We start from the raw sequence: 23,863 nt of genomic DNA, 5'->3' as shown, positions 1-23,863 counted from the left end.
GCGCCCACGCACTCACGCGCCCTGCGCGCCCACGCACTCACGCGCCCTGCGCGCCCACCATGAAATCTGTGTTGAGATCAGATTCTCTCCTTCCAGGCAGGCCCTGGGGATTGAACTTAGGACATCAAAGCTTGGGGGGGCAAGCCCCTTGACCTGTGGAGCCACCTTTTGAAATTTGTTTCCTGTCTTGAGACAGGGTCTTACTATTACCAAGGTTGGCTTGGAATTCCTGTGAAGACTCAAATGTGGTACCATGTCAGGCCAAAACAGTTTCATTAGGCCCAGTTCAGGATAATGCAAGCAAAAGGGAATGGTTTTGATGTTCTTGATGATCTTGGCATTTGTCTGACAGCAGACACCAGTTTCTAGAATTTCTAACATTCATGATGAGCAAAGATCTCTAAGGAGGGAGCGGGATAAAGAACACAAAATAGCCAAAAAGCCCCAGAGAATTCTGATCCTAGTATATGGAAAATCTAGAACAGACGTGTCTAGAAGGTGGGAGAAGGCAGATGTGCTGCTACCCGGGGCTGAGGAGGTAGGGGAGGAAGGAGCACCACGCTTCTTTCCGGGGTATACGAGTGTTCTAAAGTCCATTACACTGCTTGTCACTGAACTCTGAATATGCCACACCACTCAGCTGCAAAGGAGCAGTTGTGAACTGTACGATGTATGGATGTCTCTATAAGACCTCAGGAGAAAGAAATCATGCAGAAGAACCAGTACTGATACGCTCTAATGGCAACAGCTAGAAGCTGAGGGTTGTGAGCCCTGAGTGGAGTAGGACATGGTGGAGAGCAATTCTGGGCTGATGTGGGGCTGATTTGCTGCTGGGAGAACTTACTTTTAAGTTCCTATCTGAAGCTGGGGTGGCAGATGCCATAGGCTTGACAGGTGTCTAGACCCAAGGACCCTTGCCTGAATTTCTGAAGAAACAGAGCTGGGAAAGGCTGGTGGGTGGGAGGGGCTTTCTCTCTCACACTTGGCTGCTGCTGGGCTGAATATAGGCCACACGCTGTCTGAGACTTGGAACCTCAAGGGCTTGCTAATGCTAGGCAAGATGTGTCTGTAACAGCTTAAAAAGTAGGAACATCTTGACCTATGGTAAGAGGTGATTCAATAACAACTATGAATTCTTACCAATACAGCAACTTTATTAAGTCTTTATTACTGCACACACATGCGCACACATACAACCACTGAATTCGAGCTTCCCACAGCATTTCATGGTCCTTTTCTCATCGAAGTCTAGACAACTGGCAGTGCGCAGACCTGTGCATCCTCTAAAACCTAAGCCGCAAGGCTGCTATCTGCCCCAAGAGGGCGCCCTGGAGCTACTTTAAACAACCTCTCATACCTTAGTTATACAGTGACATACTTTCCTCTGACCTTGGAGGGCCTCCCAATTTCTCCTGTCATGCCATGCCCCTATTCCCACTACCCTCACATCTTTCTCAACTCCCTCACTGTACCCTGAGGTAAAGCTCGGGAATCTTAGACTCCCAACCTCCAGGGATCTGTGTGACTGCAGCCCACAAAGAATCACATGCTGCAGCCCTCCCACGGACTGGCAGCCAGCACTTGAGAGAGCACAGGATTTCACACGCCTCTTCCTGCTTCTCAAGTTTTGCATCACCCATTTCTATACCGACTCTTTCTAAAAAGCTCATCTGAGAAGACTTCTGGGTATATTTGGCATGAAGTTTCCTCCCCCGCTGGGCAACAGATCCACTCCTGAAAGGGGTCCCCGGCTGCTCCCACCTTAGCGCCACCGCTCTCTCCACCCTGAACTCTGGCTCCTTCCTAATACTCAATCCACAGGCCACTCCCCTCCTAGGAAAGGAGCTCCCCTCTTGCCCAGACGCCACCCCCAGGCTCCCAGGTTCTTCTGCAGGCAGGGCAGCAGTCCTCTATTCATCCTGGCTAATTTTACATCCTTACTGAACTTTAAGCTTCTTAGTGGTCAAGGCTGTGTCATGGAACTTGTTTTTGAATTCCAAATGTCTGATGAATAGTAGGCACAGAATAAATGTTCAAGGAATGAGCAACACTTGGCTATGAGCTCTGGGAACAGGCTGTGGATTCTTGTGCAAAGACGGCCAGATGTTCATATCAGGTAAAGGTGGGTGTTTAGGGATCAGAACCAAGATTTCTGCATTTATTTTTCTGAGGTCTTGCTATGTTTTCACACTGGCCCTGAACCCCTGGGTTCAGGAGATCATCAAGTCTCAGTCTCCAAGTGCTAGAACTTCAGGTATACAACACTATGTCAGACTCAGATGTCCACATCTCCAAGCCGGGCACTACACACACACACACACACACACACACACACACAGTACAACATACATCCTCTTAAGTAGCAGGCTCAGGAGGCCTAGGAGGGAGCCTGCTCTTCTGTGGTGGGTCTCTGTGGCTCCAAGCTGTTCCAGCCAGGGTTCTTCTCAAGCTCCCAGAAGAAAAGCTGCCTCTGGAGGTTCCTCAGGCTCTGTAGTTCCTCAGGAGAGAGAGACTCAACGGGCTCACCCAGTCCTAGCTCTTCCTCCTCTGTGAGCCAGTCGGGGGGCTGCGGGGAGCTTCTGGAGATGTAGCCCTGGTCTGACTGTACCGACTGCCGCTGCTCCTCCTCAGAGGGTGTGCAGTCCTTGAGGACCACCTCAGGCCTCGGCCAGCTCTCCAGAGGCTGCCCGCTCAGGCTCTGCTGCAGCACCGAGAGCATTAGGCTTTCTAGCTGCTCTCTTGCATCACCTTGGAGGTGGTCAGGTGACATCATTGGAGTGCTACAGAGAGGCAAGTCATCCGAGTTCACGGGGAGACAAAGGATGCTGTTCCTCTGGACCCCCAGCAGCGGGCAAGCCTCGCTGTCCTCCGTCATGGTCAGCTGGGCAGCTGTTCCACTGCCGTCTGGGAGGTGGAGAGGCTCCACCACGTGAGCTGCAGGGACCTGTTCTGCTAGCAGCACCGTGCTTTGGAGGGTCTGAGCCACTAGCTCTCTCTGTGACTGCAGCTTAGGGTCCAGCTTTGCCATTCCACTTTCTCCCTCCCTGACACAGACATCTACCACAAGGCAGCCTTCAGATGGGAGTTCCCGCACCAGGGGCTTCTGTTTGACAATTCCTCCCCCTGGTGGCAGCAGTGGGTCTTCAAACACTTCTTCATCCAGGGATGGAAGATCTTGGCCATCAGCTAAGCAGAGGTTCTCACGCTCAAACCAGTCGGGGCACTGGGTTTGCCACTCCTGGAACCTAACCACAGCCTCCTTGAGCTGCCGGCCACTAGGGCTCTGCAGGTAATTGTCCCCTGTGAGCTCTCTGACATGGTGCATGCGGCCAGGTTCAAACATCTCCAGGTCTTGGATCCGGAAGTAAACCTCCTCAAATCTGTCCATGAGTGGGTACCTGGAGGTGATGTTGAAGAGGTCGGGGACATCCCTCTCGCTGCAGATGCCACTGAAGTAGCAAATCACGTAGGTGCCGAAGCAGGCTGGCCTTTTGAAGTCTGGCAGGATCATGTTCATGGCTGCCGTGAAAAGGTCCCCAGCAGGCTTCCAGTGGTCGCACCGTAGCTGGACAGCAGGCTCAGACCAACCCAAAATAGCTTTCCACTTTGCTTGGGTGCCTCGGGAACACAGGATGATGATTTTGGAGTTGCTCTCCACCATCTCCTGCTTCTGTCGGCTCACCCAGGTCATGACCCCCACCTCAGAGATAACCTGCTCTTCCAGGAGGTCAAGGGCTACTTCAGTGCCACAGGCAGTGATCAGGAACTGGGCGAACTTTAGGACCACCTCCACATAGAGGGGGTGGTCGGCCGAGTAGACGATCCAGACCTTCCTGGGCTTCAGGGGTGGGGGAGTCAGGTCTGCTACGGGCAAGATGCCTGTAAGAGACAAAGAAACATGTGCTGATCCTCATGCCCAGGACTGGCCCTGAGCATCACTCTCTAGAGTAGCGGTTCTTAACCCTTTGAGGGTTGAACGACCCTTTCACAGGATTGTATGTCAGATAGCCTGCATATCAGATATTTATGTCATGAATAACAGCACAAATGCTATGTAACAGTAGCAAAGTTATAATTATGAAGTAGCAACAAACATAATTTTATGGATGGGGTCACCACATTAGGAGGAACTGCATTAAAGGGTCACAGCATTAGGAAGGTTGAGAACCACTGCTCTAGAGTCAGCCTATGAACTACCTGCATTGAAGGCAGAGTCTGACTTTCTATCTTCCACAAACAGCCTTCTGGTAGACCAGATGCTGCTACATTGCCTCGTGATATATGAGGAGGCAGTGAGGGCCCTGTGTGAACAGGAACCAATCTCCCTCCCTCCTTTCTGCCACCACTTTCCTCCACACAATGCCAGCTGGTCATTGGCTGATATTTTCATCATTATAAATGAAAAAGGGGTAGAAAGCCAGACATAGTGGCGCACCCCTTTAATCCCAGCACTCGGGAGGCAGAGGCAGGAGTTCTCTACACCTGATCTACATAGAAAGTTGCAGGCCAGCCAAGGCTGCATAGTGAGACCTCATAAATCAAAATAAATCAGAAGAATTAAAGGTACAATGTCCACAGAAGAGAAATGCCCATTCAGGAAGGGTTCTCCCTGAAAACTGTTTACCTTCTCTTCTTTGTCTAAGCAATTAAAAGAAGGATGTTTAGAGTATTCCAAAGCCCTCTGCACGAGGTGGAGCCTTGTGTTCTAAGTAAAGATAGGGCCTTCTGAAAGGACCCAGGAGTTTGACCAGAGACACAACAGATCCATCTACCCCAGGAACCCAGCAGGCTTCAGAAAGCAGGCAGACCCCCACAGAGCATGCGCCACTGACCATTGATTTTGGAGTCATCACCATGTTTCTCTTGATCAGTACCTGCAAGGAAAAGAAATCTATTGAGTGGCTTATTCCAAAGAGAAACAAAGACTGACTGGCTCACAGGCGTCTGATGGATGGCTGCTTAATGACACAGGTGGACAAGGGGAGCAACCCCGGCCAGTGACCACTAGACATTTCTGGGCCTCTGCAGAGACCAGGTCATATGGCTGTGTAGGTGTGAGCCCTGGTCAGCTGTTCCAGTAAGCTAGGTGAACAGGGACTAATGCCTCGGACACTTCATTGTTTCTGAGGAGTGAGGCTATGGAGGGACATTCTCAAGGTTATGTGGGAAGTGCTGGGCCCTTCAGTCAGCTGGGGTCTGGATTCTTCTGTGGCATTCTCCAGGGTGGGAGCCACAGACCTGAGCTGGGGTGAACTCCCTGGCCCCTTTCTGCAGTCCTCTACTCAAGCCTCTCTGAGCAGACCCCACTGGAGGGAAGGGCAGTCCATGCAGGAAGCAGACATCTTACAACACTGCCTGACTGCAGCAGCCCCAGGACCTTTCGACACTTCCTCCTGGTGTCCTTGAGGTAAAGAAAGGGAACTAGGCTCTTAAGTAATCGCTCTCCTTGGATGACAGTGACTGGGAGGATGATTTCTTTGTGGTCCAGGGAGGGAAACCAGGGCCTTGGGCATATTGGGCAAGTGCTCTACTCCTGAGTTACATCTCAGTTCCTAAAGAAGTGATTTAGACTCTTAATTTCAGTCCCCGTTCTTTGGGCCTTTGCCCAGAACTGTCAAAGATACTCCAATGACTAGTGAGTGAGTTTTCTCCTTTTCTCTTCCCTGTGGTGGACACTCGAGGAAGCAGTAGAAAATGTAATAGCAGCTGGACACGCTTCAACATCAGCATGGAATGTCATGTGACCCTCTCCAGAATCTGTGGACCCCACAATTCAAGATAAACCATGATCTGGATGAACATCAGCAAGTGTGGAAGCAGGTTTCCCAGAGGACCAAAGATCCATTCTATCACAGGACAGGGAAAGCCTAGGCAATACACCTCTCCCTGTCGAAACTCAGCCAGGGGAGGAGCAGGCAGAGGATGAACACAGTTACTCTAGGCTCTTGGAGGCCCGAGTATCCTCTTTTACGGAAAAGGAAATGGAATCTAAAATTAGGTCTCCTGTGACTACAAAGCTGATGGAGAGTGAGGGTCTTCCCTTGTGAGCTCAGGGTCTGAGCCTTTCAGCCACACCCTGCTGTCCCTCAGATTCCTCTTTGACCTCAGAGGCAAAGGCTGGGGCTTGGGGATGAAGTTGTGTAGGCTGCTATTTGACTGATCATGCTGATGCAGGGAAATTCCACACTCGGTCCTTCCAACCTGTTAACTTTAGAAATACTAACTTTAACAAAAAATACCACTGTAGTGTACAGCCTTGAGCAAACACCATGCACCTGGCTCTGAGGAAAGAATTCTTGTTCACCACTTCCTTTAATCCTCACCACAGCAATGGCGTACTCCTTACCAGAAAGCCTCCAGGTCATACAGATGATCAGCACGATGACGGATCCCACCAGCAGAATGGCGATGAGTGTGATGAGGCCATACACCCAGAGGGGAATGTAGTCTGTAACTAACAGAGCACAGTGAGTCTGGGCAGGGGCCCCACACCCCCAGCCCAGGCTATGGCCTGTACCAGGCTACACTGATAATGTCACCCTCTGGCTAGCTGTGGATGCAGTATGCCTTCTGGGCTGGCCCAGGGATCAAGTGGGACCTCATGTGGTTCCTTGGGAATGACCTTGACTGAAAGAAGGACTTACCTGGCTTGGGAACTGTAATAGAACAAAAGGAAACAGGGACAGGGTTAGTCTTAATGATGAGCAATCATCTAAGTCACAAATGCCCACCAATGGCCTTAACCTATCAGAGATGCCTACTGATGACCACCATCCATTAGATACCGATGACAACCTTACTCTGCAGACAGAGCATAGCTACTTGGTGTAGCCTTCTCCATGGAGCCCCTTCAGCTCCAGCTCTAAGAGACTCTACTCTTCCCAAGGGGCCAGGGCTCCTTCTACCACAGTATCACATTGGCCCCTGTCTGAGCTGCATGTGGCAGAAGCAGAGAGCCAGGGACATGTGGCTGCCAACCCCTACAAGCTCAAGTAGGAACCTGGGGTTATGACTTTGGTATGTGAACATGGGAAAATTAATATCTGCACCTCAATTTTTCTCATATTTGAATTTGGCATGTTAAAGTACTTCCATGGTACATAGTCCTAACTCTCTGAGAATAGCCATCTCATTTTTTGGCCAAGGAAACAGTTGATAAGAAAGGTTAAGTCCTCTGCCTTCGGGTGCAGAGCCAGTGAAAGGCATCGAAGAGGGAACACAGGGGTGTCATCTGCACTCCACCGTGGGTACCAGCAGCTCTAAGCTAATCCTCCTTCTCCCCACGGTCAGAGCTCCTCCTCAGTGGATAGCATCTTACCCCACACACACCAAGAACGACTCCTCCCTACCTGTGGTCTTTGAGATTCCTGGGCAGGGCACAGTCACAGCGTGTCTCAAACAGTCATTTAGGCAGCTGCTGAAGAAGGGCTGGACCTGGGGGGGGGGGCAGAAAAGTGGAGAAGATGCCAACACATACCCTCATGGCAAAAGAAGCAATCTGTGAGTGCCAGACCCTGCGTGGCCAGGCTCAGATCTCCACACCACTGTTGAACAGCATGTGGGGGTGTGCACCTACATCCAGCTGCTGGCAAGCCAAGGTAGTCTCCTCAGGCCAGCCTGGGAAACACAGTAAGACTCTATCTCAACCCATCTTCCCGCCTTAGTTTTCAATAAGGTCTCCCACCCACACCAGAGGGTAAAGCCCCTACCAGGCTGGGAGGACCAGCAGGAGAAAGGCAGGAAGGTGCTGTGAGCCAGAGGCTCCTAGCAGTAGTGGCTGGAGCTCCCCAATGCCTGCCTTGTCCCTGTTACCCCTCTGAATGGAAGGCTACCTGCACATGCTCTCCCACCACTCTGACGACTCACCTGCACGCGGTGGTGGCAACACCAGTGAAGCTTGCTTAGAGCGAATGTGATATTAGCTCGCTGGTGGAATTCCTCTTGCCTGGGCTGGAGAGAGAGGTGGAAGAAGCTAGCTGAGTAAGACCCTGGCGGTGTCTGCTGCGAAAGTGACCTTCTGTGGACCAGTGCCTCCCTAATAACTGCCAGAGGGAGAAATGGGTTCCTGATTTCTGGTCCAGAAAAACTGATATTTCAGCAGAGTGACTAGCCCGACATGAACTTATAAGCATATTTAGTACTGGGCATTCCCCTCTTTGCTCTGGCTGCTGGGGCCTGCGGCAGGGGTACAGGATGCACAGCAGTCTTTCTGCTCTCACCTGGCTTCATCTACTCCTTAAATAAATGCCTTCACTTATTTTTAAATTTCAAAATAAGTTTTGAGAAAGAATAAACACAGCCAAAGAAAGAGAGACCAGGCAAGACTGTGGAGGTGTAGAGACCATGGGCTGGATGGGGTGAGGGGAATGTGGGTGGGACAGAGAGGGGGGATACTAACTGAGGAGTCAGTAATAGATGAGATGACCTCAAAACAGAGAACTATCAGGAAACATAAAAGTAACAGGACAGGCAACTATCAGGGAAACATAAAAGTAACAGGACAGGCAACTATCAGGGAACATAAAAGTAACAGGACAGGCAACTATCAGGGAAACATGGAAAGTAGCAAAGCAGACAGCTACCAGGAAAAAATAAAAAGGAACAAAACTTAGCTGTGTGAGGTGGCACACACAGCTCTCAGGAGGCAGTGGCAGATGAGTTCCAGGCCAGCCTGCTTTACAGAGGGAGTTCTAGAACAGCCAGGGCTACACAGAGAAACTCTGCCTCCGAAAACAAAGTGCCAGAGCTTTGATTCTTGCCACTTGACCCTCTCACTGCCCCAGTATTTAGTTCCCTTAACCTCAAGTTTACAACGCGATTTGCCCAAGGCCTTCAAAGGCATAAACAGACTTTAAGTTTAATTTATGTTATTTAAGGACTGCAAAACTTTACCTTGCATCTACTGAATGCAAATCAACTGAGTTTATTAAACCAAATTCCTACTAAATTGATGGGATAAAATAAAATTTTAGTTAACAACTACATATCTTTTTTTGTTTGTTTGCTTGTTTTTTCGAGACAGGGTTTCTCTGCGTAGCCCTGGCTGTCCTGGAACTCACTCTGTGGACCAGGCTGGCCTTGAACTCAACAACTACACGTCTTATGAGTAGCTTAAATCTACTTCTCCCTCCCGGGAGGAGACGGGAAGAAGGCTCTCGAGAGACTTTGATTCCACTTCTTTCACTTTGCAATTCAATATGAACTTCACTTGGAGATTTAGACTTCTGTATTTAGATTTACAGTCTGATGCTCCCTCAACCATTTTACCTATGTTCATAAACAGAGCACTCTACTTCCTGAGAGGGAAAGACAGCCACCAAGTGTACCTGAGTCTAGGTTGGGCTCTAGCAACAGGGTGAGCTAGGACCAGTATGGAGGAAGGTGAAGGATTTGAGAGGTATTTTAATCTATGTCTGAGAGGGCATGAAATACAAGTACCGCAGATATTTGTTTAATGTCATCAAAGCAGCTGTGGTTCTCTGAGTCCAGGAAACTTTCCAGCAGGACCTGGTAGGGGGTGGATTCATTCCACAGGGTGAAGTCCACTCGCAGATGCTGTGTGTCCAAGGTCTCCACAGTGATGTTGGGATCCCAAAGGCTGCCTGCCAAGGGCGCAATGCAGGTTGGAAGTGAGGGGAGGTACATGTGTCTATGTGGGCATGTGTGATATGGGCCAGTATGTGTACAATTGTACAAATACCCAGCTTTAATAAGTGCAAGTTAATGTTAAGTTCGAATTACAGTAGTGCCCAGGTCAAGGTCTCCTAGGCCAGCCAGTTACCTGAGCTCACGCATGATGTCGTCCTCTTCATCTCGGTGTCCTCACAGTCTACCAGCCCCAATAAAAGAGAAGTCGGTAAGTGTCTGCCTTTAGGAAACTCGTTCTTGCAGCCTTTGGTGCTTTTGTTTAGTTTTCTGAGACAGGGTCGCTCTACATAGCCCTGGCTGTCCCGGAAATCACTAGAGACCAGGCTGACCTCGAACTCACAAGGATTCACCTGCTGCCTCCCAAGTGCTGGGATTAAATGTGTGAGCCATCATACCCAGCCTGTTTTTCCAGATTTTTTACAAAGGGCTGGGGGGGGGGGTAGTGCAAGACTGTTATGCATCTGAGGAGTCTGTTCCATGATACATGATACACCTTCACAGCCTGTTCTGCTTCATGTAAACAGAAGTTCCTGGTTTACTCCAATTTTCTCCCATATATACAGAGAGAGTGAGGAGTCACTGCCATCTTTAACAAGAGTAGCCCCTGCCTTGCCTTTTATACTTCAGAAGCCCTTCTGCCCTCCACTGCAGCCTCTCTGACTCCCGCCTACTCACTACTAGGTTCTCACTCAGGAGCCCTGGGTAGGCAGCAAGGGTCAGCATTTATTCATTCATTCATTTTCTTTTCTTTTTTTCTGTAAAACTGTGGATCAAACCCAGACAGGCACCTTGCCACTGAGCACTTGGGATGGAAGCTACTTTTCTGCACAGGTGGAGGGAATCTAGTTGCCAACACACTCTGGGGTCTCTCCATGCAACAGAAGACAAATTGCCTTCAAGACATAAAGGCTTTGGCCTCAGTTGGAGGCCCACCAGCCCCTGGATCTGCAGCCACTGTGGAGCAGAGTTAGTCTGCCGTCTGAACCCCTGCTGCTTGTACCAAGTGGATGCTTAGAAGGGCGCTTACCAGGCACAAAGATGATCTTGGATTTGTGGTTTGGGTCCCCGTCAGGGATGGGCTTTGGCAGGTGGTGAACAGTCACTTCATACTCCTGGCCAGGATCTACCACAAAGTGGCTGAAGGAAAACCGCCACTGAGGAAGAGAGGCAATGGAATGGGTCATACAACGCCCTCATCCACTGTGGGCAAAGTCCCAGTGCCACACCTCCTCATCAGCCAACAAGCAAACAAACAAAAGGATAACCACAGAATGTTACATTAGAGGAATGCTATCTTTGTCCTTTCTGTCTGTTTAAAAATTCTACCAGTAGATGGCCATGCCATTCACATATGCACACACATGCACCAGCCTTATCGAGTGCCTTGATCAAGTGGGAGGAATAAGAAGCATGTGTACGGGCTCCGTCCCTCACTATGGCTCATAGCAGGCCACCATCTTGAACTCACCCTTTCAGTTAGGTGTGCCTTTGGGACAAGAAGCCTGTACTGATGTCACTTAGGAACACAGTCCAGTGAGTCTGTCATCTTACCCGCTTATGATGATGCTGCAGCATGGAAAGAAACTGGAACTTGACACACAGCCGCTCATTGGTGTTCAGCTGCAGGACAGACAGCTCTGCACCCTCGAGGTACAGGATACTGGCTGCAGGCCAGGAAGGAAAGGGGAACACAGATGCAGACCAACCCCCTGCTAGGGTGTGTCTCTTCCCCATCTACCCTGTTACCTAACTCCCCACTTCCCCCCTCCTAGGCCTTGCAGAAAGTACCTCCTAGTGGGACAAGGGACAGTCTATAGCAGGAAACAGCAAAGACTCTGCAACCATGTGGTCAGAGCCCTGGCCACAGGGCACAGTGCTAACAGCAGCTCCGCTCACCCTCCCAGAGGCTGCTGGAGGCATCGAGAGCACCGGCTAGGGACACACAAAGCACCTACTGTTGCCCCTTCACAGGTCTGGGGCTGGTTGTGTTCACAAATTCTGCAGCTAATCATCCCTAAGGAGGTCTGGAATGTGTTTTGAAAAGTTCTGGCTCCTAAGCCAAGAGAAAATCATCGAGAAAACCGCTACCATTTTTTTCTACCAAATATTTGGAATTATTTGTAAAATTAACCACTTTCCTTTTTCTTCCTGTGTAATAAAAGGTTGATGCAAGGGAAGGCCTTTCATAAAGACAGTGTGAACAGGAGACACTCTGTAGGCACACATCTAACACTGGAAAAGTTCTCGCTGTGTAAACAATGGAGCCTTCCAGTACCAAACAGAAGCCAGCAGTGGTCTCCTCCCCAGGGCAAACCCAGGCGCTGGCAGATGTGGTCACTCACCATCTGTCTGCAGGGTCCACTCAACATGCAACACAGGCACTAATTCTCCATGCTGGGTAGAGGAAATGCTCACATTGACATAGATGTTTTTCGGGGAAGACGGGGTCAGGTTTTTGGGGTGGATCCAGCTGTCATCCAGGCAAGTACCTGTCGAGGAGAACAACTATCAGACCTGCAGTCAAGACCCTAAGATCTGATTAGAGGGTCCAGAGACCTGCTATGAGTTTCAGCATGGCTCAAGGTCTGCAGCTGTTCTCAACCTTCCAGCTGTGGCCTGGCAAGCTCTCGGCCCAGCCTGCTCTTTTCTAAGGCTGGTCTGGGATGCTCCCAAAGCTCTGCCTACAAAGAACATTGGGGGGTGGGGGGAGGGTTTTGAAAAGAGGCAGCCATTGGGAATTCGGCACGGGAGGGAGAGGCAGCAGCCAGAGCTTCTGTATTTTATTTGTCATGGCTCCTAATTAGCACTGACACTTGAAGTATGTGCCTCATCCTTACAACAAAACCAGGGGCTGGGATTGTGGCTCAGAGGTGAGTTTGTCCATTCCGACTGAGAGAATGGGTTCTATACCCAGCATAGGAAAAATCTTCTCACAGACAAAATCCAAATGGGCAAACAAACAAATAAACCAACAACAACAACAAAAAAACCCAAGCAAAGCCAGCACCACTGATCCTGTGACAAGCTGAAAGGGACAGGCATAGTTAGATGCACTAGGGTACCACCCCTGGCAACATCCAAAACCCAGATGGCAGCGGGGGTAATGACTGCATTTTGCATAATGAATGAAGGTTTTCCTCATGGAGCACAGATGCCTACAACCAAGATGGCCCAGCTGATGGTGACAACCCCATCCAGAGCACAGCACACAGGAGGCTGTCCTGTGAAGTCAGCGGGAGGCCCTCACTGTATTAACCGTGGCAATAAGTGGAACAAAAAAGACAACTTACTATTCTTGACTCTGCAACTCAGCCCCTGTGGGAAGAAAGGAAGTGTTGATTACAGATGAGCAAGGCCAGGCTCCCAGGCCGCCCGCCCCCACCCCCACCCCCGTAGGCCCTGAGAGCAGTCACACAGCACCTGTCTCCCTCCCAGCTCACTTTTGGGAGCTGCTCTGCTGCCAAGTAGCCAAAAGTCTTCTGCACCTTTTCCCCTCTTTGTCCAGTAAGGAGGTGAGTGTGGGCAGACAGCAAACAGAACTGGAGGCTTTTTATCTTTGGAGAGGGGGCTTCTTTGGGGGACAGGGTCTCACAGTATATCCTAGGCTTGGCTGACCTAGAACTCACAGAAAACAACTGTCTCTACTACCCTGAGTGCTGGGACTAAAGGCATATGTTGCCAAGCAAGGCTAGACCTGGAGGCTTTTTGAGTAACTGTTATAGGCTGGGAATTGAAACAATAAAAAGAAATAATAATAAAAACAAAAACCAACTACAAAACCAGAACAAAGCAGAGAGGGGGATCTGGAAAAGAAGGTCTTAAATTCCAAGGTTTCTAATTTTCCTAAGAGGTGAAGCATCAAATTTATAAACTTGTTAGGAAAAGTTTAAATAACTGTTCTGGGCGCCCCCTCCCCCCCACATACCACACACACACACAGCAATACCACACATACGCCCCCCCACACACACACAGAGAGCGCCCTGGTTGAGTCACTTTACTCAAAGCCTCAATTTCTTCAACATAAAATCAGAGTAGTTGGGCTAGAGAGATGGCTCAGTGATTAAGAGCACTAACTGCTCTTCTGAAGGTCCTGAGTTCAAATCCCAGTAACCACATGGCTACTCACAACCATCTATAATATCTGACGCCTTCTTCTGGTGTGTCTGAAGACATTGATAGTGTACTTAGATATAAAAATAAATAAATCTTTAGGCCGGAATGAGCTGGGCCAACCAGAGCAAGTGGGATCAACCGGAGCGAGCAGAGGTCCTGAATTCAAATTCTCAGCAACCACATGATGGCTCACAACCTCAGTACAGCTAACAGTGTACCCATATATACATAAAATAAATAAATCTTTTTTAAAAATCTATAAATCTTAAAAAAAAATAGTCTAACACCAACTTCACACTGTTACTGGAAATTAAACTAACCAGAGGAGTAAAGACACAGGGCAGGAAGTAGATATGGGAGATGATGAAGCAGACCTTCACTTCTCACTTCTGCTTCACAAACACTGTAAACACTGGGCTGGTGTTCTCAGACTAGCCATCAATTTAGGAAATGCCACAGAACTCTGACCTAGTCAGTATGCAGTTCATGAAACCCTGACTCATGATGCATAGTTCACTGGCAACACTGCCCATACAGCCACCTCCCTGCCAATATCTGTCACAAGTGATAGGGGACATCCTCTAGAGCTGGAATCCGGGACTCTAAGGAGTGACCACAGTCACTGCTGGCAAGATAGCAAGGAAGCTCTGGGATTCCAGCTCTGCCACTCCCAGGCCTGAACTACCCAGACTGGCCCACACCATCCCGTGAAGCTGATGTGCAGCTGAGGCGAGGCCTGGAAGACACAGTACCGCACTGTGTCTAGGATGGACATTGGTTGACAGGATGGTCCTGATGTCATGCCAGGATCCATTCTGATTCTACTATTTCATCTGTGTCCTTCCAACCTGTTTGGGACACCAGATCATATGCTCTTGGGGTCCGGACTTCATGTACGTCTCCCAGTTCTTTGTGATTAACTGTCCTTCACTGCCCCTGAGCTAACATCACAGCCTGCCAAATATTCCTAGCAGGTTTAAAACAAGACCCATCTCGATGTCTCTGCTCACTCCGACAAACACACAGCACACCATGTTCTGATATTAAGTCCCACAAGCCTGCTCCTCTCTTCCCATCCAGCACACCTGTGAACTGGGACACAGAGGACAGAAACTGCTCCTGAGACTGGAAACACAGAAACAACAGGCAGCTATACTCCATTTGGGGGAACTCCCTCTTACCCATCAGAAGTTACTTAAAATCCAGGGCAAGATGGTACCTATCCTGACAAGAGGAGGAAGTGGGAGGGGTTTGGAAACACTTGGCTGACAGCTTGCTACAACTGACAAAAATAGCTTGATACTTCAAGCACTATAGTTTCAGTCTTGCTTGTTGATAGTTGGATGTGTGATCATCTGTGAAGGGGAGAGGGGAGTAACTACCAGAAAAATGTTCATCAAAGTGCATCTCTTGCCTCACTAGAGACAACAGCTGCCTTGCTGTAACAACAGGAAGCTGAAAATCAAACCATGCTACCAACGTAATGGGAAAGAAGAGATCTGGAGCAAGTGATGTTTCCTCTTTTACCAGGGGTAAGTAAAAAGGCACACTGCAAAAACGTAGGTGTCAAAAGAAACAAACAAGTCCATTATAAGTGTCTGCCTTTGGGGAGTAGGCTTGAGTGTGACCAGGGAGCTGGTTTAAATATCCCAGTACAATTTTTTTAAAAGGAATCCCTACATTACTTGGTAAAGAGAAATTTAAAGGCCTGGAGAGATGGCTCAGCAGTTAAGAGCCCTGTCTGCTCTTCCAGAGGTCCTGAGTTCAATTCCCAGCAACCACATTGTGACTTACAACCATCTGTAATAGGATGTGATGCCCTCTTCTGGTTTGCAGGTGTGCATGCAGGTAGAGCACTCATATGCAAAATTAATTAATAAATCTTTGAGGGGCAGCAACCACATGGTGGCTGAAAACCATCTGTAATGGGATCCAATGTCCTCTCTTCGTGTGTCTGAAGACAGCGACAGTGTACTCACATACATTAAGTAAATAAATAAATATTAAAAAAAATTTTTTTGACTTGGGAGGCAGAGGCAGGTGGATTTCTGAGTTCAAGGTCAGCCTGGTCCACAGAGTGAGTTCCAGGACAGCTAGGACTGCACAGAGAAACCCTGTTTCGAAAAACCAAAAAAAAACAAAAAAACAAAAAAACAAAAAAAACAAAACAAATAATCAAAAAACAACAACAACAAAAATCTTTGAGGGGCAACATTTGGGATGTAAATAAATAAAATTTAAAAATGAATTTAAAGATGAAAGTTTATGATATTAATCTAAACAAAAAATTTAAAAACGAGATAAGCAAAGAGAATATTATTTGGGGAAGAGACATATTTTTCTTTAAAATTAAAAAAAATTACTCTATGTGTCTGGTGTTCTGCCTGCATGTGTATCTGTGTGCCATTGTCTGGTGTTCTGCCTGCATGTGTATCTGTGTGCCATTTGCATGCCAGCTGCAGAAGTTAGAAAAGGAAGTAGGACCTCTTGAAACTGGAATTATAAGTAGTTGTGAGCCATGATATGGTGGCTGGGAATTGAATGCTGGTCCTCTGGAAGAGCAGCCAGTATCCTTAACCACTGAGCTATCTCTTCCACCCCTATTTATTTTTACTTATAATTTAATTTCAATATAGGATTTGCACTGATGTTGGGGTATGCACATGCACATGTGTGCAGTGTGTGGAAGCCGGACGTTGAGGCCAAGGCGCCTCCCCCGTAGCTCCTCCACCTTGTCTTGTGAGACAGGGTCTTTCTCTACCTTACTCTTGTGAGACAAGGTTTCTCAGTGAATTTGGAAACCAGTGAGCCCTCAGGATCCACTGGTCTCTGTCCTCTGACACTGGGGTTATAGGCACAGCTGCCACACCCGGCTTGTGGTCAGTAGAAATCCGAACTGACCGCAGGCTTTCGTGCTTGCTTAGCAAGTGTTTATCCACAAAGTCCCTCAGTCCCTATAACTTTTTTTTTCATTTTTATTTATTGTGTGTGTGGCTGTACATAGGCACACATACAGGGAGGTCGGGAGATAACTTTCAGGAGTTGGCTCTTTCCTTCCACTCTGTTGGTCCCAGGGACTGAACTCAGGTTGTCAGGTATGGAGGCCAGCACCTTTACCCAGTGAACCACCAACAGCCCCTGTGATCTTCTTAACATAAAATGCATTTGGTATCATCTTTGGACACTACTAATATAGATCTTGTTCTGCCCATCATTTCCTCCCCAGCTGTCTCCTTAATCCTTTCAGAAGCCCTGGTCCTGGGACTAAGGGAGAAGTCACTAGGAAGTGTTCAAGGACATGTACGACCCAGGTTCAATCCCAACAGCATACATGCAAGCATGCTCGCCCTGCACGGCCCCAGGCACAAACACCAACCATCCACTCCTTCCCCCAAATAGAAGGACACTCATTCTCTCAATATACAGCCCTGCTGGATGCTCACTCTATAGACCAGGCTGGCCTCAAACTCAGAGACTGAGTGCTGGGATTAAAGGTGAGTGCAAGATATGCTCTTTAAAACAAAAAACTTCAGTGTCTCCCTAGTGGCCCTCTGTTCAAGGCCAGCCTGGTCTACAGAGAGAAACCCTCTCAAAATACCAAACCAAACCAACCAAACAAGACGAATATCATTGACCTCCTCATGAATGGCATTGTTAGCCATCTTGGAGAAGTCAGAGAATATTCAGAATGATGAAGAGATTATGACAGCAGCTAATACTTACTGAACTGCGCTTTTTAAAGCATATATTTTAAATTGTAATGCTAGCAGCAGTCTTACATATCTGTTTACCACATCTTTGGCTACATCAAGAGACCTCTCTGATAGCACCATCCAGGTCTGTGCACGTATGTGTACTCTGTGAAGTTCACACGGGGATTAGGTCACCTACCAAGACACATCTTAGAACATGTCTCCACTGTTAGGCGACACCTAACATGTCACACCTGTGGCACAGGGAGAGTAGCCAGGTGGCTCCAGGTTCCAGAGCTACAGTGAGCCTGCTTTGCTCCAGAACCATGCCCAGCACTGCTACCCTGCCTCTAGTAAAGGGATATTTACAACACACAGACCTCTCCTCTGTACTCATAGCAGGGTGATTAAAAGAAGAAGTGTTTAGCTCTGGGCATTGAGCAAACATTGCCAACTGCCTGATAAACGCTGGTGGAGCACCCAGTGTACCCTGCCTGAGGCCTCCACAGACAGAGCCATGAGGAGGCCCTCCCTACACCCTGGGAGGAGAAAACACAGGGCTGTGGAACAGGGGATGGGGAGGCTTGGCTGGGGCCAGGTCTTCTGACTGAGCACCAGGCTCTGGTCTGCTTGTTGGTAATTGATGCTAAATTCCAGCAGGGGAACACCCACAGAACACAACTTCTTAACTTAGGGAAGAGTGGAAGGGCTGAGCACAGCTTCCGGCAACCACAAGACACAGGGGCGATGCCAAACAGTCATTCTACCACAAGCCAACCGCAAGCACTCAGGAAAACGACCTGGCAATGGTAACAGATATCCTGTCTGTGAGCAGTGTGAGCAATGGTAACAGATATCCTGTCTGTGAGCAGTGTGAGCATTCACGCTGGTGGGCTCCCAGGTGCTGCTTACAGGGCTTCCTCAAGAATGGCAGTAAATGGGGAACTAAGAAGCCTACCTAGGCAGGCCAACAAAAAAACATTCCGGGAACTACAATCACTTCTGGTGTCTTCAGGGTTGGTTTCTGTGGAAGACATTACAGTCATCCAGGGTTTGAGGTGCGAATTCCAGCCAGCCCAAACACATGCAATGTCCTCAGCTTACCACTGCTTGGAAAACAGGGGGCCTTCCTTCCATCTTCTTCTAGTTTTTGTACTTCATGCCACACACATTCACCAAGCCCCTAGTGCTTGCAGCAGGAAACAAGAAACAGAGCGGGTTCTCTGAAGCCTCCTTCCTTCCAGTCACAGGGGGGAGTCACTGACTTCTAAGTCAGTTTTCAAGTGAAAATGGCCCGTTCCCTTTGAGCTGTCCTCTCTCATCCAGTCCTCTCTCATGGTGGAAATAAAGCATACTTTGTCCACTAAAACCATGTGCGTGTGTTTGGTGTGTCAATATGTGTTGTAATTGTGTTTGTATACATATGGTTTGTGTGAGTATGTGTGTATGGTGTATTTGTGTGTGAGTGTGTGATGTGTGTCAATATGTGTGAATGATGTATGTTTGTGTGTATATGTATATGGTATGAGTGTGTATTTGTGTGTGAGTGTGTGTATGTGTGGTGTATGTGTGTGTGTTTGTATGTATATGATGTTATGTGTGAGTGTGTATGTATGTACGTGTATAAATGAGTGTGTATGGTGTATGTGGTATGTGTGTGTGTGTGTGTGTGAGAGAGAGAGAGAGAGAGTGTGTGTGTTTGTATTTATATGGTGTGTGTGTATTTGTGTGTGAGTGTAAATGTGTGTGTGTGAGAGAGTATGTATGATGTATGTGGTGTGTGTGTGTGTGAGTGAGTATTTATAGTGTATGTGGTATGTATGTGTGTGTGTGTGTGTGTATGAGTATAGATGATGTGTGTGTGTATGTGGGGCTGGGGGGCAGTGTCTCTCTTCTGTGTAGTTCTGGGAATGGAACCCAGAGACCACTGAGCCACACCCACAGCTCTAGCGTCTTTTAAAAAGGACTTCAAAGCCAACAGAAATGGAAGCCGTCAACCTGTGAAGCCCAGTTGAGGGTGAGGCAATAGAGAAGACAGAAGGGAGGCTGCAGAGAAATGTAGCCGCCAGCAGCTTTCCAAGTAAAGACAACCCCTTTAAGGGGCTGGAAAGATGGGGGGCTTAGCAGTGAAGAGCACTTGTCCTACAGAGAGTCCATATGGTGGCTCACAACCTCCTGTAATTCTAGTTCCAGAAGATCCAATGTCCTCTTAATTCCACAAACACCAGGCATGCATGTGACACACATACATATATGAAGGCAAAACACACATAGAACAAACAAGCAAGCAAAAAAAAAACAAAAAATAAAAAAACAAAATCTAAGTTAAAAATAAAAACCGTGACTGGGTCATGGTACTTGAAGCCCAGCCTGGTCTACAGAGTGAGTTCCAGGCCAACCAGGGCTACACAGAGAAACCCTGTCTGGAAAACAAAACAAAACAAAACAAAAACAAACAAACAAACAAACAAAAACTCAAAATAAATAAAAACTAAACCCAAACCAAACCCCCAAAGACCCCCAAGATTTATGGCAGGGACCGTAGCTGAGAGTCTGGATGAACCTCCACAGACCTCACAGCCTTTTTGGCTCAGCTCCCACCCATCTCTCTCTGCTGTTCCACAGACGTCCCCATCTTCCACTTGACCCTGCCTCACCTAGGCACACTGGCCCAGGCACCATTCCCCCAGTGAGATTTTGAACGCTTTAAGCAAAATGTTTCTGAGGCTCCTGGCCTGGAACAAAACTGCTCAAATGTCTTTTCAGTGAGAAACAGCCCAGCTGGGAGTCATTTCTCCTCCCTGGATTCTGCACACACCGATTGTGCAAAGAACTCTTGCAAGACAGCTCCTACATCCAAGACAACTTCACCCTGGACGCTGCAGTCCCGGGCATCGCCTTTCTCTACTTACAGTTTACTTGTATCGTGAGGCCCTTGGCAAATGACTAGCCAGACACAAACAGCAATCCTCTATGTTGTGACTCTTTGGCCCTGTCTGAAGATGTCACTCTGACTTTCCCAGTACAGGGAACACTATGACATTTCCCAGCAGCCCTCAGACTTTTTAAAAAACACGGTTTTTCCAGTAAAAATTGTCACCCTCTCTCCACCCTCTTTTGGTAAATCTACAAAATTAGATAAGAACTATTCTTTTGTTTCATATCCTCCAACTCAGCGACTGGACACAGTTCCTGGGGTCAGCGGTGGAAGTGGAGGGGAAGGGGCTGGAAAAACCAGTGGAGGAAGAGAAGGGTTGAAGGGAGACAGGGAGGAAAGTTTATGTGTAGAACAGACACTAGGTTTTGCACAGCTTCATTGGTTTTTGTTATGTTTTGTTTTGACAAATGAGAGGGTTCAACAGCAAGCAAGGTTCAACCGCCTGGGGTGTGTCAGTTTCCTAGGAGCTCAGCGGGGCGTGGGGGTGGGGTGGTCCTCCCTGGCAGTAACAAACTGGCAGACTTCCACACATGTTAACTCAATTTTAGCATGCTCGGTTCTGGGACACACGTGGTGGTGAAAAAAAGATGGGATGGACGGTATTTTTTCAACCCACATCCTGTTTGATTCCCCTGGGCACTGGATTCGCCCGCAGTACCCAACCTGTGGGGACCCCCCGGGGCCTGGCTGGGGCGCCTGAGCATGGGAGAGCTGGAGGGTGACTGCTCAGGGAGCAAGGAGTTAGGGGCTAGTCCAGGTCGGTTCAGCTCCCGCTAAGGCCCCTTCTTTAGGTCCCTGTCCATCCCGAGCTGCCAGCCTCTGGTGCCTCCATCTTCCAATTCCGAGGCCCAGCCGGAATTGTCACCCCGCCTCGCGCTACCAGTGACACCGCCGCCCGCCCGCGTAGTTTCCCTAGAACTCCCCCTCACCGCGACTCCACTCCTGGAGTCGCTGCCAGCCGCCTCCACGCTGCGCCCATGCCCGGGACCTCCTCCGAGTCCCTAGGGCGGACTTTCAGCCTCCCCGGGCCCGCCGGAGCCTGGGCCGTCCGCCCCTTCGCACTCGCGACGGCTCTCCGCACCTCTGACAGCCCTTCGCACTCCCGACGGCCCTCCCGACGTCCGCCCCTCTGACACCTCTTCACCACCTTCCGCCGTTCTCCGCACCACCCCCGACGGCCCGGGCATCTTCGCTCAGCCCGGCTTCTCTCACCTTCTGCGCGCAGACCGGAGCCGGGAAGTCGAGCAGGCGCGGGGAGGCGCGGCCCGGGGCCAGAGCGCTTAGCAGCAGAAGCAGCCATCCCAGCGCGGGCTCGGGGACGACCCGTGGCCAGCGGCGCCAAGTCGCCATGGCCCTCGGCCCGGTCGCCGAGCGCTCGCCGCTGGCTCCGCTCGACAGCGAGGGCCCGCGATGGGCTTTCCCAGCCGAGGACTGGCGCTCGTCGACTTCGCACGGCCTCCTCCGTCCGGCTTCCGGCTCCCCCGAGGGCGGGCCGCTCGGGGCGGGGCTTGGGTGGGGCTGTCCTTCCTCTGGCCCCGCCCCCGCCTTGGCCCAGGTGCGCTCTTGGCCTCTTTGGCTCACCTTGGAGGTTTCTGCTAAGACAGGAGCCCGTTTTTGTAGCAGCCGAGCCCCGCTGTCAGCTTGCTGTGGAGCTATGACTGTCCTCGCCATCATACACTGATCTGTTTCTCCATTTAGTCATTTTAGTCTAATTCCCGACTCGGGACTCCAGGGAGTTTGTTTACTCAGTCTTCCGTTGATTTCGTCGTAACGCTCATAATTTTTTTCTACAAATTTCTAGTTTTTGATGGCCGGACCATGTAGCTTAAGTCTTATTGGCAAATCCATGAAACTATATTTTCTCCCTTTCAGCGTTGAATCACACATTCGCACCTGGACAGTGAATTAGTCACCTCATGGCTTGACTAAAGCAAACACATCATTCTATAACAGAGATGTGGGGGGTGGAGTGAGGGGTTGGCATTGCTAAGTGTGAAGGGCTAAAAGTGGACCAGAGGAAGGAAGCGGAGACAGCCTGTGTAGATAGCTAGCTCTTTCAAGGAGTCTCAACTGTGGCCTCGCAGAGTGCAGTTTGGCTGGGCAGAGTACACAGCATAGGAGGGTTTGAGGCCAGGCTGAGGGCAGAGGCGTGGAAGCTGAGGAGTGGAGGGGGGCGGGGCGGGGTGAGCAGTACAAAGGACAGAGTCTCTGACAAGGCCTGAGGATGCCCTCTAGAACCCCCTGGAGAGAAAAAAAAAATTCAAAGAAGCCATTAGGTAGAAATTCAAATTTCTCCCCAGGCTAACACTCTTGTGATCAAAATATGTGCTCACGGTTGCACCTCCGCTAAAAACTGCATTCTGGGTATCAACCACATTATCTAAGAATGTGAGGCCGCGGTCTGACCACCTGGAGTTAGGCACAGGACCCCTTAATGTTGGGAATAAAACCAAGCGTGACTCTCACTGGATGCGCTTATGCGCTCGGCTACACACGGCTGTGCACCCTTTTGCAGAAGGAACCATTTGTCTTACTGAAACCCTTTGGATTGTGTGGTTATTTTCTTGAACCGCATCCTCAGACCCAACAAAGGGTCTCTCTTCATTACCAAGGTTCTTGAGAGCTGATTCCCATCTCGGGAGGTATAGTCGCCAGCGGCCACGGAGAACTGGGTTCCCAAAAGGAAAGCTGGGGTTGGATGGAGTGGATGATGAGAGAAGAATGAGACCAAGACAAAGATTCTTTCTGATCAAGGCCCAATGTTTAATCCTTGAATTTTTAATGGGGGGGACCCATCCCCCACTATGCCAAGATCTCTTGGGGGGGAGGGGAAACACGCAGCTGTGCAGTGGGTGGTGGCTTCTTGCAGGAAGCTGCACAAGTGGCAGGACAATAGACTTTACCCAGGTCAGAAGACTCCACTCTAAGTGGGCTAGCCTACTGTAGCAAAACAAGGTCTGATTCAGCCAGCTCAAGGCTGCGCGGGGAGCAGGAGGGGGGTACAGGGAGGTACACCCTGTTGCCTTGTGGGCTTGGATGAAGACACACACTCTAGTTTCTGGACTGACAGAAACCCAAAACCACAAGTCAACCAGGACCACAAAGCTCAAGTGGTCACCACGCATGAAGCTCGGCATGAAGTACCACGCGAAGCCCTGCAGGAGAACCGCACTGTAGGACACTGCCTTGGAGGTTAGGGATTTTCCAAGGATGAGACTGTGAAGTGGCATCAGGCATGAGTTTGAGCTGAAAACGGGGAACAAAAGGTCCAGGGAGAGAATAGGAGAAATGGCCAGTGTGGGTGGTGGTGGTAGAGGTGGATGGACATGGAATAAATCCAGGGATGTGTATGGATGGTTATTCTCTCCAACGTCCTTCTGGCACTCCATTAGGGTGGATGTGAAGTTCTGTGAAGACAACTCTCAAACCAAGAGAAGAAGAAGAAAAGAAGGGGGAGGAGGGGGAGGAG

At 49.4% G+C, this 23,863-nt stretch overlaps 1 protein-coding gene across 2 annotated transcripts; it reads right to left on the bottom strand.

The window, feature by feature from the left end:
• Window positions 1-1,191: 1,191 nt before the first annotated feature.
• On the bottom strand, window positions 1,192-21,809 carry Il17ra (interleukin 17 receptor A). 2 transcript variants are annotated; one of them, XM_021191346.2, is made up of 13 exons: window positions 21,607-21,809; window positions 12,939-12,963; window positions 11,991-12,137; window positions 11,200-11,312; window positions 10,676-10,802; window positions 9,782-9,829; window positions 9,439-9,602; window positions 7,867-7,950; window positions 7,350-7,434; window positions 6,645-6,656; window positions 6,347-6,454; window positions 4,833-4,874; window positions 1,192-3,879 (listed from the first exon to the last, which is right to left on the bottom strand). In XM_021191346.2, the coding sequence occupies exons 1-13, from the start codon at window positions 21,742-21,744 to the stop codon at window positions 2,378-2,380; spliced, it is 2,595 nt and encodes an 864-aa protein (XP_021047005.1). In that variant the 5' UTR covers window positions 21,745-21,809; the 3' UTR covers window positions 1,192-2,377. The 2 variants fall into 2 exon arrangements, with proteins under 2 accessions (XP_021047005.1, XP_029391551.1); XM_029535691.1 differs by having other exon boundaries at window positions 6,347-6,448.
• Window positions 21,810-23,863: the final 2,054 nt, after the last annotated feature.

The sequence above is a fragment of the Mus pahari genome, chromosome 2, assembly GCF_900095145.1.
Source record: "Mus pahari chromosome 2, PAHARI_EIJ_v1.1, whole genome shotgun sequence".
NCBI lineage: Eukaryota > Metazoa > Chordata > Mammalia > Rodentia > Muridae > Mus > Mus pahari.
Note: the sequence above shows the minus strand (reverse complement) of the source record. Positions and strands in the feature narration are given on the sequence as shown.